Genomic DNA, 17,321 nt, shown 5'->3' with positions numbered 1-17,321 from the left:
CATATGGCATTTTATTTTCCCAAGACTCTTCTCAGAATAACATCCTTTTTTTTAAAACATTGTATTTTTTTTAGCAGCAGCAAAGGCTCGAAAGGATTAAACGATTTTTTTTTTTACCACATTGGTTGTCTCTCTTACAGCTCGTTAGGTCGACCCTACTGTGGGTCTACCAAGAGCATATCTAGGCTTAAGGCACCCACTGCTTACCATTGGTTGGCTCTATTGTGCCTATCATTTGCTTTCTTCTAATTCAGTGGCTTGCATTGTTTCATCTTATAGGTGGTGTGTTTTTCCCACCCCTGCATCACAGCCTTTTTACCATCTGCCTGATTGGCTAGCTTTTTATACCTTCCAAAGCTGACTCTTGGCAAACTATTTTTATTTTCTTTTAGCTTAAGCACTTCATGTGAGTACATGCGTTTTCTGGCTGTCTCCCTCATGTGATTTATTTTTTCCCCTCCCCCCCCCAACTTTGTTTATGTTGCATTTTTTGCCTGTGTTCTTTTCTGTCCCCTAAATCAGACACATGTTGCTTTCTCTCATCCTTGTGCTCCTTTCCCAACTAGCGCACATGTTGCAGTCTCTCGCCCATGAGCTTTTGACTCCCACCTGTGCTTGTGTTGCCCTCTCTTGCACTTGTATTTCTGTTATTGTCTACATCGCTCCCCTTGCCCGTGTACCCCGTCTTTGATGCTTCCCCTCACCATCAGGTGTTGCTTTCTTTCCCTACGTTCTTACCCACCTGCTTCTCCATTGAATGTTTATATATATTTTTATATATATATATATATATATATATATATATATATATATATATATATTTTTTTTTTTTTTTTTTGTTTTGTTTTAATGCATTCACACTACTTAAAAAAAAAAAAAAAAAAAATGACCAATCCGTTTTGGATCAGTAAATAAAAAGGAAAAAAAAGGTTTCCATGTCACTATGCCATTTTTTTTTTTTTTTTTTTTTCCCCTTTCTCTATGCCGCACAGGACTGGCAATGCTGTGCAGCATAGCTTAAATCCATTGGCAAAGACACAGTAGATCCCAGTGCTTTTCAGCAAAGAGTGCACCAAGTCAGAACTCGCAGTGGACTTTGGCCTTCTGCCCCTGCCCTGAGTGCATCAGCAGTATTGGCACCATACTATGTTTTGTGAATCTTTAGTGCGACCAAATTGTTTTCCCAGGCCTCTCTTGTATCAAGGTTTGCTGTTGTGTGCCGACCGAGAACTTTACTCTGTTATTCCATGCGTTTGTCAAGTGTGTGTATATGCAGTGAGCGTGTAGCCCAAGTGTGATAATAGAGCTCTGTGTATAGTGTAAGTCTGAGAAGTGAGACCAATGGGATCTATTTTCAATACCTCTGGACCAGCATGGAACAGTATGAAGGATGAGGACAGCTTCCCTAGACAGTGGAAGTGATTTGCCTCCCTTCTTGTGGCTGAGGGGTGGAGACCCCAACCATAAAGTAATGATTGATGGAGATAGTGCCCCCTTTAGAAATTCAGTGAGGACTGTAAGAAATTGGATTATTTTGGGTGGGTGACTTTCCACCTCAAGGAATAATTATAGCCGTTGCTAGGGTGAACCCTAACTCGACGCCCTGGTAGCTATAGCACAGAGCAGACAGGCTTAACTTTGGGCGATGTATGAAATATTAATTCAGAACCAAAACAGTAATAAAGTTGAAATGCGAAACAATAAAAATCTCAAGTGGAACTAGAAAAATGGAGTAAAATGTAATAATAAAAAAAATTACACCAAAAATCCAAGAGAAGGAACCAGAGATATGAATGTTTTAATTATTACGTAGGAATAGTGTCAAGAAGCATAAAGTGCCAATGATAGCCAATGGTTTGGTACAACAGAACCTAGGTGCAATTCGAAACTGACCGAGATGGTGCGCAGGTTTGTACACTAATCAGGTTTTAGCTTCGGACTTTAGACTTTTTTGTCCCATTCCACCACAGGAGTATACTTCTAAAGCCCCTAAGGAGCCCAGGGAAGGCACTTAGAGACTCACAGTGTGTCAGGTAGAGGCCAACAGTATGGATAGTTGCAGACAGGAAGAGGCCTCTTATATATTGTTGTCACTGTAGCTTTAACAGGAGTTTGGCCTTATAACCCTTGAAGGTCATTTTTTTTTGTCCCTGGTACAAGAGAAAAGGGCAAGTCGTTCAGGGCTCTTATCAGGTTGCAGGAAGGTTTAGTCCTCTTCTGATCTTCCTCAGGCCCAGGAGGGTGCCTGGAGATGCTTCATTTATGCCCGGCACAAACTAGTGGGCGGAAATGACTCCTGAGCACACCCTAACCAATAAGGTAAATGTTCCTGGAATCAACGCTACCCAATTAGGGCATTTTCAAGATTGCAAAATGCGGTCACTCGACGTGGGCTTTAAGGGCTGGTGTGTGTGAGCATTCTACTATGGTAACCCTAGTGCCCTTTCACATCTTTCTGTAAAATCCAGCTTAGCAGTCTCTGTAACTACAATACATCCAGAGGTAGATAAACAAGAGCTTTTTTTGCCATTCTGTTCCTTCACCTTCAAATTCACCCAAGTGTTACACACAAAATCTAGAGACAGTCGTCTGGTAGAACAAAAGTAGAGTTTTCAGCAACCAGACAGTGGTTTCACACGATTTGTTTTGACATCGGTTTCCCTACTTTTCATGTGTGCTTCCAGTGTGATATGTAAAACTCGGCACACCGTCAAGCGTATTTGACATTCAAACATGATTTGGCACGCTAATGTCAAAAAGGATGCTCACAGTCCCAACCTGCGTATTCTATCAGGTTGAGCTTAGTCCTATCTTCCCATTCAAGGTAGCCTACTGTTTGTTTCCGAGAGGCATTTTACAACTATTCACACCTATTCAGATACTAATAACTGACTGGTAGAAGTTGGAGAGCAAAAGAAACGTATCCTCTGTGAGAAAGTAGCCTCTTTCTAGCCTTGTTACCCCCACTTTAGGCTTGTTTGTGAGTGTATGTCAGGGTGTTTTCACTGTCTCACTGGGATCCTGCCAGCCAAGGCCCAGTGCTCATAGTGAAAACCCTATGTTTTCAGTATGTTTGTTATGTGTCACTGGGACCCTGCTAGTCAGGACCCCAGTGCTCATAAGTTTGTGACCTATAGGTATGTGTTCCCTGTGTGATGCCTAACTGTCTCACTGAGGCTCTGCTAATCAGAACCTCAGTGGTTATGCTCTCTCATTTCTTACAAATTGTCACTAACAGGCTAGTGACCAATTTTACCAATTTACATTGGCTTACTGGAACACCCTTATAATTCCCTAGTAGATGGTACTGAGGTACCCAGGGTATTGGGGTTCCAGGAGATCCCTATGGGCTGCAGCATTTCTTTTGCCACCCATAGGGAGCTCTGACAATTCTTACACAGGCCTGCCACTGCAGCCTGAGTGAAATAACGTCCACGTTATTTCACAGCCATTTTACACTGCACTTAAGTAACTTATAAGTCACCTATATGTCTAACCTTTACCTGGTAAAGGTTGGGTGCTAAGTTACTTAGTGTGAGGGCACCCTGGCACTAGCCAAGGTGCCCCCACATTGTTCAGGGCCAATTCCCCGGACTTTGTGAGTGCGGGGACACCATTACACGCGTGCACTACATATAGGTCACTACCTATAGGTCACTACCTATATGTAGCTTCACAATGGTAACTCCGAATATGGCTATGTAACATGTCTATGATCATGGAATTGCCCCCTCTATACCATCCTGGCATAGTTGGCACAATCCCATGATCCCAGTGGTCTGTAGCACAGACCCTGGTACTGCCAAACTGCCTCTTCTGGGGTTTCACTGCAGCTGCTGCCAACCCCTCAGACAGGTTTCTGCCCTCCTGGGGTCAAGCCAGGCTTGTCCCAGGATGGCAGAACAAAGGACTTCCTCTGAGAGAGGGTGTTACACCCTCTCCCTTTGGAAAATGGTGTGAAGGCAGGGGAGGAGTAGCCTCCCCCAGCCTCTGGAAATGCTTTCTTGGGCACAGATGTGCCCAATTCTGCATAAGCCAGCCTACACCGGTTCAGGGGACCCCTTAGCCCTGCTCTGGCGCGAAACTGGACAAAGGAAAGGGGAGTGACCACTCCCCTGACCTGCACCTCCCCTGGGAGGTGTCCAGAGCTCCTCCAGTGTGCTCCAGACCTCTGCCATCTTGGAAACAGAGGTGCTGCTGGCACACTGGACTGCTCTGAGTGGCCAGTGCCACCAGGTGACGTCAGAGACTCCTTGTGATAGGCTCCTTCAGGTGTTGCTAGCCTATCCTCTCTCCTAAGTAGCCAAACCCTCTTTTCTGGCTATTTAGGGTCTCTGTCTCTGGGGAAACTTTAGATAACGAATGCAAGAGCTCATCCGAGTTCCTCTGCATCTCTCTCTTCACCTTCTTCCAAGGAATCGACTGCTGACCGCGCTGGAAGCCTGCAAACCTGCAACATAGTAGCAAAGACGACTACTGCAACTCTGTAACGCTGATCCTGCCGCCTTCTCGACTGTTTTCCTGGTGGTGCATGCTGTGGGGGTAGTCTGCCTCCTCTCTGCACTAGAAGCTCTGAAGAAATCTCCCGTGGGTCGACGGAATCTTCCCCCTGCAACCTCAGGCACCAAAAAGCTGCATTACCGGTCCCTTGGGTCTCCTCTCAGCACAACGAGCGAGGTCCCTCGAATCCAGCAACTCTGTCCAAGTGACCCCCACAACCAGTGACTCTTCAGTCCAAGTTTGGTGGAGGTAAGTCCTTGCCTCACCTCGCTAGACTGCATTGCTGGGAACCGCGACTTTTGCAGCTACTCCGGCCCCTGTGCACTTCCGGCGGAAATCCTTTGTGCACAGCCAAGCCTGGGTCCACGGCACTCTAACCTGCATTGCACGACTTTCTAAGTTGGTCTCCGGCGACGTGGGACTCCTTTGTGTAACTTCGGGTGAGCACCGTTTCACGCATCCTCGTAGTGCCTGTTTCTGGCACTTCTCCGGGTGCTACCTGCTGCTAAGAGGGCTCCTTGTCTTGCTCGACGTCCCCTCTACCTTGTCCTGCCATTTGATAAAGTGTTGTTTTGACCAATGACTTTGTGTTTCACCACTGCGCATATTAGTCGCTCAATGTTCACCAGTAGCACATGGTATGTTTTGTTCAGTTTAGCCGCCTATTGGCTTTGACATTGCATGCCTATTGACTTTGACATGATGTATTCAATTTAGCTGCCTATTGACTTTGACATGCTATTAGATATTCTGCCTATTGGCTTTGACATGATATCATATATTACATTTTGTATTCAGCTTAACTGCCTATTGGCTTTGACATGATATTATACATTACACTTTGTATTCAGCTCCGCTGCCTTTTGGCTTTGACATGATATTATACATTGCATTTTGTATTCAGCTCAGCTGCCTATGGGCTTTGACATGATATAAGACATTGTATTTTGTATTCAGCTTAGATGCCTATTGGCTTTGACATGACACTAGACATTGCATTTGATATTTAGGTTAGCTGCCTATTGCCTTTAACATGACATTGCATTTGATATTTAGGTTAGCTGCCCATTGCCTTTAACGTGGAGTTCTGTATTTTTCCAAGCTGTGTTTTTGCACCAGAGAACCAAGATGTTTTGCTCTCACAGTAGACTAGACCTGATAAGAGAGAGTACATGGGCGTCGTTTCTCTTCCCTTGAGCTTGGGAACAGGAGTAGTCTTGGAGACCTGGCCAGTCTCCAAAAGGCTTGCTCAGTTTCCCAGGTCTGAGAGGAGGGGGCACACCTTTGTAACGAATGTAACAGGCTGCAGAGAGTCAGATTCGAATCTGCCGGACCTCGTGCTGGAGCTTGGCGCAGGCTGCCAGCAATCCCGTGTGGGTAGATGAATCTCTCTTTCTCGCGGCTGACAGGGGTCCTCAGCTTGCAGACCTTAGAAAGATGAAGCTGTGAATAGTTCCCACACGGTGAAGTATTTGTTTTGCTTTGCATTCAATATCTTATAAATATAACCTGCTGTGTATATTGCAAACTGATATATTTTGTTTGATTAACGCGGACTTGAAAGCTACTAATTCGTCATTCATTCATAAACATTGTGGTTGGGGAAGAATAAAATAACAATAAAAGTCTTCTTTGACCTCAGAAGTGCATTTCTGTTGTGTTATGTTAGTGCTTAGAGACTAAATAAGAGGAAAGCACTACATACCTCCTGGTCCAATTTGCGACCTCCTGGTCCCTCCTGGGCCACAGCAGCATCCAAAAACGCTAACCGCACGATTTGCAGCTAGCAAGGCTTGTTGGCGTTCTTTCGGCGGGAAAACACTTCTGCACGACTCTACAAGGCGAGAGGGATCCGTCCTCCAAAGGGGAAGTCTCTAGCCCTTTGCGTTCCTGCAGAAACCGCAGCTTCTTCTGTCCAGTAGAAGCTTCTTTGCACCCGCAGCTGGCATTTCCTGGGCATCTGCCCATCTCCGACTTGCTTGTGACTTTTGGACTTGGTCCCCTTGTTCCACAGGTACCCCAGATTGGAAATCCAGCGTTGTTGCATTGTTGGTTTGTGTCTTTCCTGCATTATTCCTCTAACACGACTTCTTTATCCTTAGGGGAACTTTAGTGCACTTTGCACTCACTTTTCAGGGTCTTGGGGAGGGTTATTTTTCTAACTCTCACTATTTTCTAATAGTCCCAGCGACCCTCTACAAGGTCACATAGGTTTGGGGTCCATTCGTGGTTCGCATTCCACTTTTGGAGTATATGGTTTGTGTTGCCCCTATCCCTATGTGTCCCCATTGCATCCTATTGTAACTATACATTGTTTGCACTGTTTTCTAAGACTATACTGCATATTTTTGCTATTGTGTGTATATATATCTTGTGTATATTTCCTATCCTCTCACTGAGGGTACACTCTAAGATACTTTGGCATATTGTCATAAAAATAAAGTACCTTTATTTTTAGTATAACTGTGTATTGTGTTTTCTTATGATATTGTGCATATGACACTAAGTGGTACTGTAGTAGCTTCACACGTCTCCTAGTTCAGCCTAAGCTGCTCTGCTAAGCTACCATTATCTATCAGCCTAAGCTGCTAGACACCCTATACACTAATAAGGGATAACTGGGCCTGGTGCAAGGTGCAAGTACCCCTTGGTACTCACTACAAGCCAGTCCAGCCTCCTACACCCTCCAAAAACGTCAGGCAGAGAAAAAGTAAATTTCAAAAAGTTACTTTTTAAATAATTAATAAAAATCTGACTTCACAGTTGAATTGGATTTGTAATAACTATTAAAATATATAGTTTAATTATTTCTCTAGCTAGTGCCACTCCCAGTGTGTAGTATTAGAATTTTGAATCTGTACTCTGGATTTTTGCTTAGGACAGCAAGAGTAGCCAATGTGAAAAATAGCTTTTGGGTGCTAGGCAATGCAAGGATATGGTAACATTAAATTTGTTAATGTCCTACTTTTAAATACCATGCCATGTGGGCGACAAGGCCTACGTAGGGGTGACTTATTATTTAAAACTGATGTTTTGACTTGTCAAAAGGGTTAATTTTAACGCTTTGAATTCATATGTTTACACTGCTGCAGTGTGACTACACTAGTAAAGCTGAAGCCATGTTTGCACTGTCACTGTCGTGGATGACACAATAGATGCTGCAGTTTACTAGTGGCATTTAACTTCCAGGCCCTGGGTACATCATGTATCATATGTTAGGAACTTATAGTTAAGTTAAATAAATCAGTTAGGAATATGCCAATTCAACCATGTTTAAAGGGGGACCACAGACATTTTATCCCAGGTTAGTAGGGTTAAATGCACAGATTTATAACACAAGCAAAAATATAGGTTCTAGAAAAGGCATAAAGTACATGGGCCTTGTTAACAAAGGGTGCTGATTCATTGTTTCTGAGCACTGCCATAAGGTAGATGGTAAGGGTGAGGGATGAAACTGCAGTTTGTTGTTTAAAGTGAGGAAGTTTCAAGTTTGGGCCTGTGGTTTTGTCTGTCCCCGATTACTGCTTCAGGAACGCCGATTACACCAGGTACAGAGATCTCAGACTACATTGTACCATTGATTTTTGGGTGCTACTGCTTGAAGTCAGCAACGTTGATCCCTGTTCTGAGAGCCATCACCTTGCACAAAGGCTGTATCTGAGGAGCAGCCAGAAAATGCCATTTGCAAGTGAATCAATTCAGACACCTCTGAAATCTTAGATAGTGGATCCATATCTCCTGTCTGAAAGATGTGCATAAATGTGGGATCCACGCCTTTTCACTATTTACTAGTTCCATATGATTCTTGACCCAGGAAGGCAGTGCTCCGCAAAGTACTCGAAGAGCTACTGTGTGATCAGGGTTATTAGGCATATGCGCAGTTCCCTAGGTCTCTAATCTATGCCTATAACTGAATTAGAGGAGACTTTCGATAGATGTGATAGCCACTCTTCTAATGAGGAAGGAGCACCATACTAGATGGGTCATTAAACTAGGCATTGTTGTTGGATTTGTATATTACTGTTTGCGGTGATAATGAAGTATTTTAATTTTAATAAAATGAGGACTGGGTTGGAAAACACATTATTGTGGCTGTTTGAATGTTCCCGTTCCCCGGACATCTTCCCTAAGAAGCTTTTGATTGCTTGCCTTTGCTGCCCTGCGAGACAAGTGTGGAAAGACTGAACTTGTCTTAGTTTGCTGGGCCGTATTATAGGGGACCCCGAGACATCAGTGATGAGCACCCTCAGGCTTAACAGTTGAGGACTAGTAGCACTTGTCTGGGCTGTGTTCCCCCTGACAGGGTTTGACACATGGGCTGGTGTATGTTATATCAACAGAAAAATATATTTCTGCTGGTACACCACTAAGCTCCAAAAACTGGTTTTCTAGAAGTACTTTTCTATGTTAAGGAGTTAGGAATGTTACAGAAAATGGTCCCTAAGGAACATTTTGGCCTCGCTGGATATTCTTGGACAGGTTTTTGTGTTTCTCACACTGACATCACTGTTAACCCTCAACCATGGTTTGTCCTCCTTCATCTAGGTGGTTGATGTCCTTGTCCAAAGGTTCCTTACGATGTCCTTTTAATCAGTTTTCCTTGGTTCTATGTATATGAGAAATGACATGTTGAGGAGGATATTTGTGAACGTGGGATTGGATAGAAATGGGAAACAAGTTTTATTAAGAAAAATAGCCAATAGATTTTACTTCTAAAAAGAACTGTGCATGACGATTAAACATAGAGCAGGGGCAATATGTAGATTGGCTAAAAGGGCTGCTTGGCTCCCAAGTAAACCTGGCATAGAAATCTACAAGTCACAAGCCATGGGTGCTGCTCTGTATGGAGCTGAGCTATGGGGTCACTGCAACATGGGCACATTGAGTGTCGCTGAAAATAATTTTATTAGAGCTCCCAGTGGTTTAGGGAGGGGCACGTCTTAAGTGCCATCATGATTAGATCTGGCCATTATTGAAATCACAGAATTGGCTGCATCAATATCATTATTATATTGGGTGCGTATTTGGAGTACTAGTGAACTGCACAACTATAGGGAGGGGCTTGCAGAGATTTTAAGACTGCAATCGTCGATTTAAAATAAAAGGGTTGGGTTCTGTCATAAAAAAAGAACTTGGATTGACCCTACCTTTAACACATTTTTGAGAAGAGCCCACTTCAGTTCAAGCTAATGCCGCACAAAAGATTAAAAAGCGATTTTATGAGAGAGTTAATGTTCGCACAGGGCGACAAAAAAAAAAACCCATGGGTGTCATCACTAGATGCTTTTTATTACAGAAATTTACAAGCAAATCTGAGAAATTTTAGACTATATCCACTCATAGTTTACAGTTTAAGTATTGGACTCTTCCTGTTGCAGCTTATACTTTTCATCATCTGAGGTTGCCAGCCTGGGATTCAACATTTCTTTTTCCTTTCTGTTGAAGACACTGAGGATTTTATTTTTTATTTTTTTGTGTGCCAAAGCTAGAAATAAATTGTAGGAAGTTGGCTCTGTATATACTATCTCAAAGTAAGAGATAGTGTGCGCAGAGTCCAAGGGTTCCCGTAAGAGGTAAGATAGTGGCAAAATTAGATAATTCTACTGCTCTATTTTGTGTTAGTGTGGTCGAGCAGTAGGCTTATCAGAGGGTAGTGTTAAGCATTGTTGTACACACACAGGCAATAAATGAGGAACAAACACTCGAAGACTTCACTCCAGGCCAATAGTTTTTATATAGAAAAATATATTTTCTTAATTTATTTTAGAACCACAAGATTCAAGATTTGAAGTAAATACATAAAATGCAATGTACTACACACAGGTAAGTTAGGAACTTTGAATTAGAGCAGTAACATACACAGTTTTACTTAAAATGGCAATACGCTATTTTAAAAGTGGACACAGTGCAAAAATCAACAGTTCCTGGGAGAGGTAAGTAAAGGTTAGTTTTTCAGGTAAGTAAGGCACTTACAAGTTCAAGTTCCTGGGCATAGGCAGCCCACAATTGGGGGTTCAAGGCAACCCCAAAGTCACCTCACCAGCAACACAGGGCCGGTCAGGTGCAGAGGTCAAAGAAGGGCCCAAAGCACATAGGCGCCTATGAAGAACAGGGGTGCTCTGGTTCCAGTCTGCCAACAGGTCTGCCAACACCTGCGTCTTCGGAGGGCAGACCAGGGGAATTTTGTAGAGCGCTCGGGGGGACACAAGTAGGCACACAAAATACACCCTCAGCGGCACAGGGGCAGCCGGGTGCAATGCAGGCGTTGGGGTTGTAATAGAAATCAATGGAGGGACCCGGGGGTCACTCTAGCGGTGCAGGCAGGGCACATGGGGACTTCTCGGGCCAGCCACCGACTGGGCTAGGCAGAGGGTCGCCTGAGGGTCACTCTTGCACTGGAGTTCGGTTCCTTCTGGTCCTGGGGGATGCGGGTGCAGTGCTTGGTCCAGGCGTCTGGTTCCTTGTTACAGGCAGTCGCGGTCAGGGGGAGCCTCTGGATTCTCTCTGCATGCGTCGCTGAAGGGGCCCAGGGGGGTTGTCTCGGGCTACTCACGAGGTCGCAGTCGCCTGGGAGTCCTCCCTGTAGTGTTGGTTCTTTGGAGCTCGAGCCGGGGGCATCGGGTGCCGAGGGTGAAGTCTTGCGCTTCCGGTGAGAAGAGTGAGTTCTTTAAAAGTTGCAAGAAAGTTTCAAAGTTGTTGCTGTTTTTGAACAGTGCCACTGTTCATGGGAGTTTCTTGGTCCTTCGGGATCAGGGCAGTCCTCTGAGGCTTCAGAGGTCGCTGGTCCCTGTCGGATGAGTCTCTGCAGGGGGAGGTGAGAAGCAGTACACAGAGTGACAGAGGCATTCTCCCAATGTGGCCAGAGACCCATCTGGATGTGGCAGGCTGGCAGGAACCGGTCAGCCTAACACTAGGAATTGGACTGGTATACAGGGGTCATCTCTAAGATGCCATATGTGTGCATTTTTCAATAAATCCCACATTGGCATCAGTGTGGATTTATTGTGCTGAGAAGTTTGATACCAAACTTCACAGAATTCAGTGTAGCCATTATGGAACGGTGGAGTTCGTGTTTGACGAACTCCCAGACCATATACTCTTTATGGCTACCCTGCACTTACAATGTCAAAGATTTGGCTTAGACACTGTAGGGGCATAGTGCACCCTGCCTTAGGGCTGTAAGGCCTGCTAGAGAGGTGACTTAGCTATGCCGCAGGCAGTGGGTTGTGGGCATGGCACTCTGAGGGGAGTGCCATGTCGACTTAGTCATGTTCTCCCCACCAGCACAAACAAGCTGTGAGGCAGTGTGCATGTGCTGAGTGAGGGGTCTCCATGGTGGCAAATACATGCTTCAGCCCTTATAGACCTTTCCTGGCCACAGGGCCCTTGGTACCAGGGGTACCATTTACAAGGGACTTATCTGTGTGCCAGGGCTGTGCCAATTGTGGGAACAAAGGTACAGTTTAGGGAAAGAACACTGGTGCTGGGGCCTGGTTAACAGGGTCCCAGCACACTTTCAATCATAACTGGCATCAACAAAAGCAAAAAGTCAGGGGGTAACCATGCCATGGATTGTCTTCCTTAGCCATGTTGCTGAGCTTGATGGAAAGAGGGCAAGCACTTAGGATTTGTAAAAGTGACTCCTCATAAACAATTGTTGTTGCTGACTCCAAAAGGTACTACCCAGTTTGACAAAATGATGTATTATGGGTCTTGTGTTTGATGTACGTTGTTTTTTTTTTTTTTTTTTTTTTTTTTTAAGAACATTTGCATTGTTTACTATTGCATTTGTAATCGTGTGTATTTGGGAGTTTTTAATTATTATTATTGGATCCGCTCTATTTTACAATGCTTTTTATGATGCTTTGATTATAACATTACAGTTTTGATCAGTGAATTTGACTGTGTATGGTGTTTGGTGAACAAGTAATATGATCTTCTGGTAGGGGTATAAGGTTGCATTAGTGATTTCTATTTTTGCTTGTTTAGTGATGATTTTGACAAGGCACGCTGGTCAGATTATTGAAGGGGTTGTCCCTTCACAAAATGCACTCTGTCCTATATGCTACAAAAAAGCCACAAGATCCCCTTCTAAAATACGGAATGCCTATGCACTGTTGTGGTCTCAAAATAAAATTAGGGCTTTGCCTCATTTGCATGTTTGTGTCACAATGCGAATGATAGAAATCCCTTTGACTAAACTCAAACACATATATATGCCTTTATAAAAAATCTCATTGGAATATGCTGAATGTCTTCTACCTAGGAGGTCATAGATATTTTGCATGCATCTTCCCTCCGGGTCAGTAAATAGACTTTAGGAGGAAGAGTGGAGAATTCCAAGCTGGTTTTAAGGCATGAACCTTTTTTGAAATGTGGTGTTGTGGTTGCCCATGGTCATGCCCAGTTTGCTAAGCTAGTTCCCTGATATTATGTGTACACAGTGGCATCAAACAGCAGGTTCCTGCTGTCTCCCTTCAAGGAGTTGTTTTTTTGTTTCCCAGAGTAAACGTAATGAAGCTTAGAGTTGGTGGTGGGGTGTTTTTTGCCCCAGAAGGTCAGTTCGCTTAGGATGAAAGCCCGTTGTGAGATTTCAATAATTTATTGTTCCAGGTTACAGAGGTCCCCCAGGAAGAAATTCAAAATAGTGTAAATCTGGGTAAATGTGTATTCGAGGTAGATGTCCAGATTTTGCAAGCAAGCATTCATCAGGTTTCATTGTTGGGTTGTCTGTTTTGTTTTCAGGTGTATCGATTGTGACATACTAAAGCAAGTCCTTTAGTTATTTCTTTACCTTGGATTCTGAGGAGGAGGAGAAGGAACGAATTTGATGTGAAGGGGTTTGCCATGTGTAGCGTGAATGCGTCTTTGACACAGTTTTCCGTGAGGGCAAGGAGCTTTGAGTAGACATATGCAGAAGGCTGATGGTGTTTAATGCAAATTTGATCTATGACCTAGTGTTAATGAGGGCGCTTGAAATGTGCTTTGGGAGGAATGGAATGATTTGTTGCCCTCGGATGACGACCTGTGTGGCTTGCTGCTGGTGGGGCAAAGGTGAGGAGAATTCTGTGGTGCCATTAGTTGTATAGGGCAGGGAAGTTTCTGAGACATTGAGGCTGAGGAGTTTGGAATCATTTATTTCTCTCTCTCTTTGTCTCTGTCACAAAACAGATTTTGACCCCCACCAGCAGATTAATGGAGTACCAGGTTGCCGAATCATAGGTTTTTCCTCTAGGTTTGGTGCTTACCTTGGGTGGTTATGTCATGATTTGAGTTAATCTACTTTTAAGGAAGAGAGAAACCCACGGGTACTAAGGGACTAGGGGTCAAAGTATTTTATAAAAGGAACTCTGGTCCCTCAAGTGAAACTGTAAAAGTCAAATGTCCCATAGAAACCCAATGGAGTCTGTGCTCAATTTACAAATGTGAAATGTAGACTAATTTATTTAAATTTAAGACTGTGTAGGGGGGGAAACAAAACCACAGTAAGAGTACCATGCATAATGTCAACAACAAAGTAGAGATACTCAGGCAATACATATGTGACAAAAAATACATCTCAAAAGATGAGCTCAAGATACTTCCGTACCCTTGCTTGTTTTAACTTAATGAAAAATATAAAAGAATAGAGTCAAGGTACCCCAGTCAAGACTTTATTTAATTCATGGCAGACAAGTTGTGGAATGCACCTTGTAAGTGAAAAGAAGGTACTTTTTGAGAGAGATCTTGGTGGCCTTTAAATGTCTGAACCTAACTTGTTAAGCTGCCAGACTTTCATGAGTGGTTAAAATTCGCCATTTTTAGGGTCGAGCCTGCGTTGCATGCGCTTGCACATGCGTTTCGCTAAGCGAGACGCTTTAGTAATTAAAAAGGGCTCGGAGCTCTGTCCACATCACGTCAGTGTTTGTCATTGGCTTGTGGGCTTGCCTGTTAGAATCTGCTTGAGTCTATTAGTGGAAGGCATGCATACGTCATGCCTTTTCCGCTGGATAGCCCTCCTCGAGCGCATTGACCAAGTACTGAAAACATGCGAGGCTCGCTGTTTTCTGTCCGGCTCGTGGACTACGTTTTCTCTATTTTCTCAGCGCGATCTCGCTTGGCAGTAGTCGAGCGCTTTACATAATATCGACCCTGCTACACAGTTAATTGCACTTTTTTTGGTTAGTACATAAATGCACTTTTGCCCATAGGTTTCATTACCAGTGAAAAGTCGGGTTAGGAGTTTACAATGCTATCCGCTCGAACACGAGCAAACGCGAGATCCGCTGCATTGCAAATGCTTGTTTATAAATGTTTCTTGTGAGAAATGCTGTGACGCTTTACTGGAATAAAGGGTCAGATTGAAGCCTCCTGCAATTGCTTCCATGGGGCTTCCTCTGCGGCCCTTTTATCTGCATTAAAACACTTTTTCACACTATTAACTTATAAATCATTAGCTTGGAGGTTTTGCTTAGTGGATTATGTTAAAGTCTGAATATCAAATCTGAAAAGGGTATATCAGAGACCGTTCCAAGAGAGCTATTAAGACAGTGCTTGGTTTGTGTTGAAAGTACGCGAAGAGGACGGGGTAGGTGAGTTTGTTTAATGCTGTAGCAAAGATTTGCATGTTCTAGTGCAGCGTTTACCCTCGAACAAGAGATGATAAGGTCACAGAGCTGCCTGCCAGTAGACCTTGTGGGTGAACAATCAGTATCAGATATTTTAAGATTTTGGGAGAGTCGAATGGAGTGTGAGAACAAGCATACGGTTGGGGACTAATTGGAATCTATGAAGTCGTAGCTGACAGGAAAAATGATAGGCTTATTTTTATTTAGATACTTGGGACATGCAGTTAGGTAAAGTTTGTCTTCAGGACAAACGCAGATTGCAGATGCAGTTTAAATAAAGGCTATTTTTTCACACTGTTGAATTGTTTCGAAACGTTCACTTAAAAAATAAATCTAAGTCTTCATGGATGTTTTAAAGGAGAAGACCACGTCTGAATGTAGTTAAGTTCATGATAAACACTAAAGTGCCCTGTTTTTTCCATTTCCTTTTTAGGATGATATTACCATCCCCACTCAGCGTGCTTTGATCACTGGTGCAACAGGACTTCTTGGCCGAGCTGTGTGTAAAGAATTCAGGGACCATAATTGGCATGTTCTTGGCTGTGGCTATAGTCGAGCACGGCCCAGGTTCGAACAACTCAATCTCCTGGATGCAGAGGCTATCCGTGAGACGGTGCAAGATTTTAAGGTATTGCTGTGGAGGGAAATGTCTCTCGTTAGACATTGCACCCAAACGTTTGGTCCATTCATAATCTTTTGTTGTGTTCTGTCTGCACGAAATTTCCACTGAATCAAAGGCCAGAATGTTTTGGTTAAATATTTGAAAAATATATTTGCTTTTCTTCAATTAACAACCATGTACACTTTGTTACATTAAAGTGTTGCAAATGATTTGATGTTTTATCTACTTTTGCGTAGTGGATAGATGCAAGCCCAATTAATAACTCTCTGTGAGTCCTGTAAAATGCTGTAGACCTTTCAGTGCAAACCACCTTCAATATTATGCTATAGACTCTCCCAGCCGTTAACTGAGTTTATTCTAGCCCAGTTTTAGGTTCTGATAGGGAGCTCCGGGTGATGTGTAGGAATATCCCAGTGAGACTTTTGCATCACTAATAAGCGGCCCAAGTTGCTCGACCCTCCCGCCACACCCTGAAGGAATGGAAGTAAACATGATGTCAGTATTTTAATTTTTTGAGTCTAAGACTGGCTGAAATTACCATATCGTTCTGGCTTCCACTAATTCCTCGTCATCTAGGGCTTTGAGGTCTTCGATCCACTTTTTTGTGAGATGCATAAAAGGATCGGAAGAGTTAATGATCAGAGACCTGTAAGTATGAAGTTTCCCCTCTTTCTGCATTGCTCTTTTGTGATCTTTGCTTCTAAGGAGTGAAACTTGTGAACTACTTCCAGCTTAGCTTTGTGTTTGTCCAGGGCGTGCCTAAGATGTAAGGCCCAGAATAGCCACCTTTTATGCAGGTCACAATTAGCTGACAATTGTTGGAAAGATTTCATGTGGGCGGTTGCCCAGACATCAGAGTTTGGAAATGCCAAAAACGTCTCAAGACTGGAATCCAGATGCACTAGCAACCTGTTTAAAGAGTGTGCCCTGCCCTGCCCTGCCAACCAACGTGATTAACTTCTATCTCCCTACTCTCTGACAGAATTAGGTAGTGCATGAAGAATCTGTGTACTGTAAATAAGAGCCAGTCGTTCAGGGGAATGAGCTAAGATGCCCTATAGAACACTTGAGGCCTGCGGATCCCCAGTACACCAAGGAACATGGCCTTAGCACATTCTCAGCCAGTAATAGACGTGAGATACCTCCCGTCCCTAGAAATCTTGTTAGTGCATATTGTAATGATAGGAACAATGACTAAAGAAGTTGGTAATGATAGCTTTGAAAGACATAAAGCATGCAGGTTAGCATCTTCATTTTGATACGAGCACATCATACCATTATGTTGCGTTGGAGTTTGGATCAGTTCTAAAGATTTCTCTGGACTGCACTCTGCAGCAGGGTGAAGAAAAGGTTCTGACAGAGAGCCCAGTTGGCTAATATGGCCAGTAATTTTTAGGTTGTTAATTTTGAAATGTGCATAGTTTGCAGAAGATCTCCCACTAGGGCATGTATCTTAACTTCCCCAGTTAACCCCGAGATTCAAAGCCTCTCCAGAAACCTGAAGTATGTGAAAGATTTTTGGGATAGAAATCTCAGGTCGTTGCAAAAATAGTAGGAGATTATCTGCATAGAGAGTTATTCTGTCTTCAAGA

At 43.5% G+C, this 17,321-nt stretch overlaps 1 protein-coding gene across 1 annotated transcript in view; it reads left to right on the top strand.

Moving 5' to 3' along the window:
- The window catches only part of MAT2B (methionine adenosyltransferase 2 non-catalytic beta subunit), a 183,413-nt gene that overhangs the window by 42,560 nt on the left and 123,532 nt on the right, over positions 1–17,321 (top strand). Inside the window, exon 2 of the mRNA XM_069199356.1 lies at positions 15,541–15,735. Within this exon, the coding sequence (XP_069055457.1) occupies positions 15,541–15,735 (195 nt within the window). The remainder of the gene's footprint in view (positions 1–15,540; positions 15,736–17,321) is intronic.

Source organism: Pleurodeles waltl, chromosome 7, assembly GCF_031143425.1.
Source record: "Pleurodeles waltl isolate 20211129_DDA chromosome 7, aPleWal1.hap1.20221129, whole genome shotgun sequence".
NCBI classification, from domain to species: domain Eukaryota; kingdom Metazoa; phylum Chordata; class Amphibia; order Caudata; family Salamandridae; genus Pleurodeles; species Pleurodeles waltl.
The sequence above is the reverse complement of the archived record's forward strand: the minus strand, read 5'-3'. Positions and strand labels throughout refer to the sequence as shown.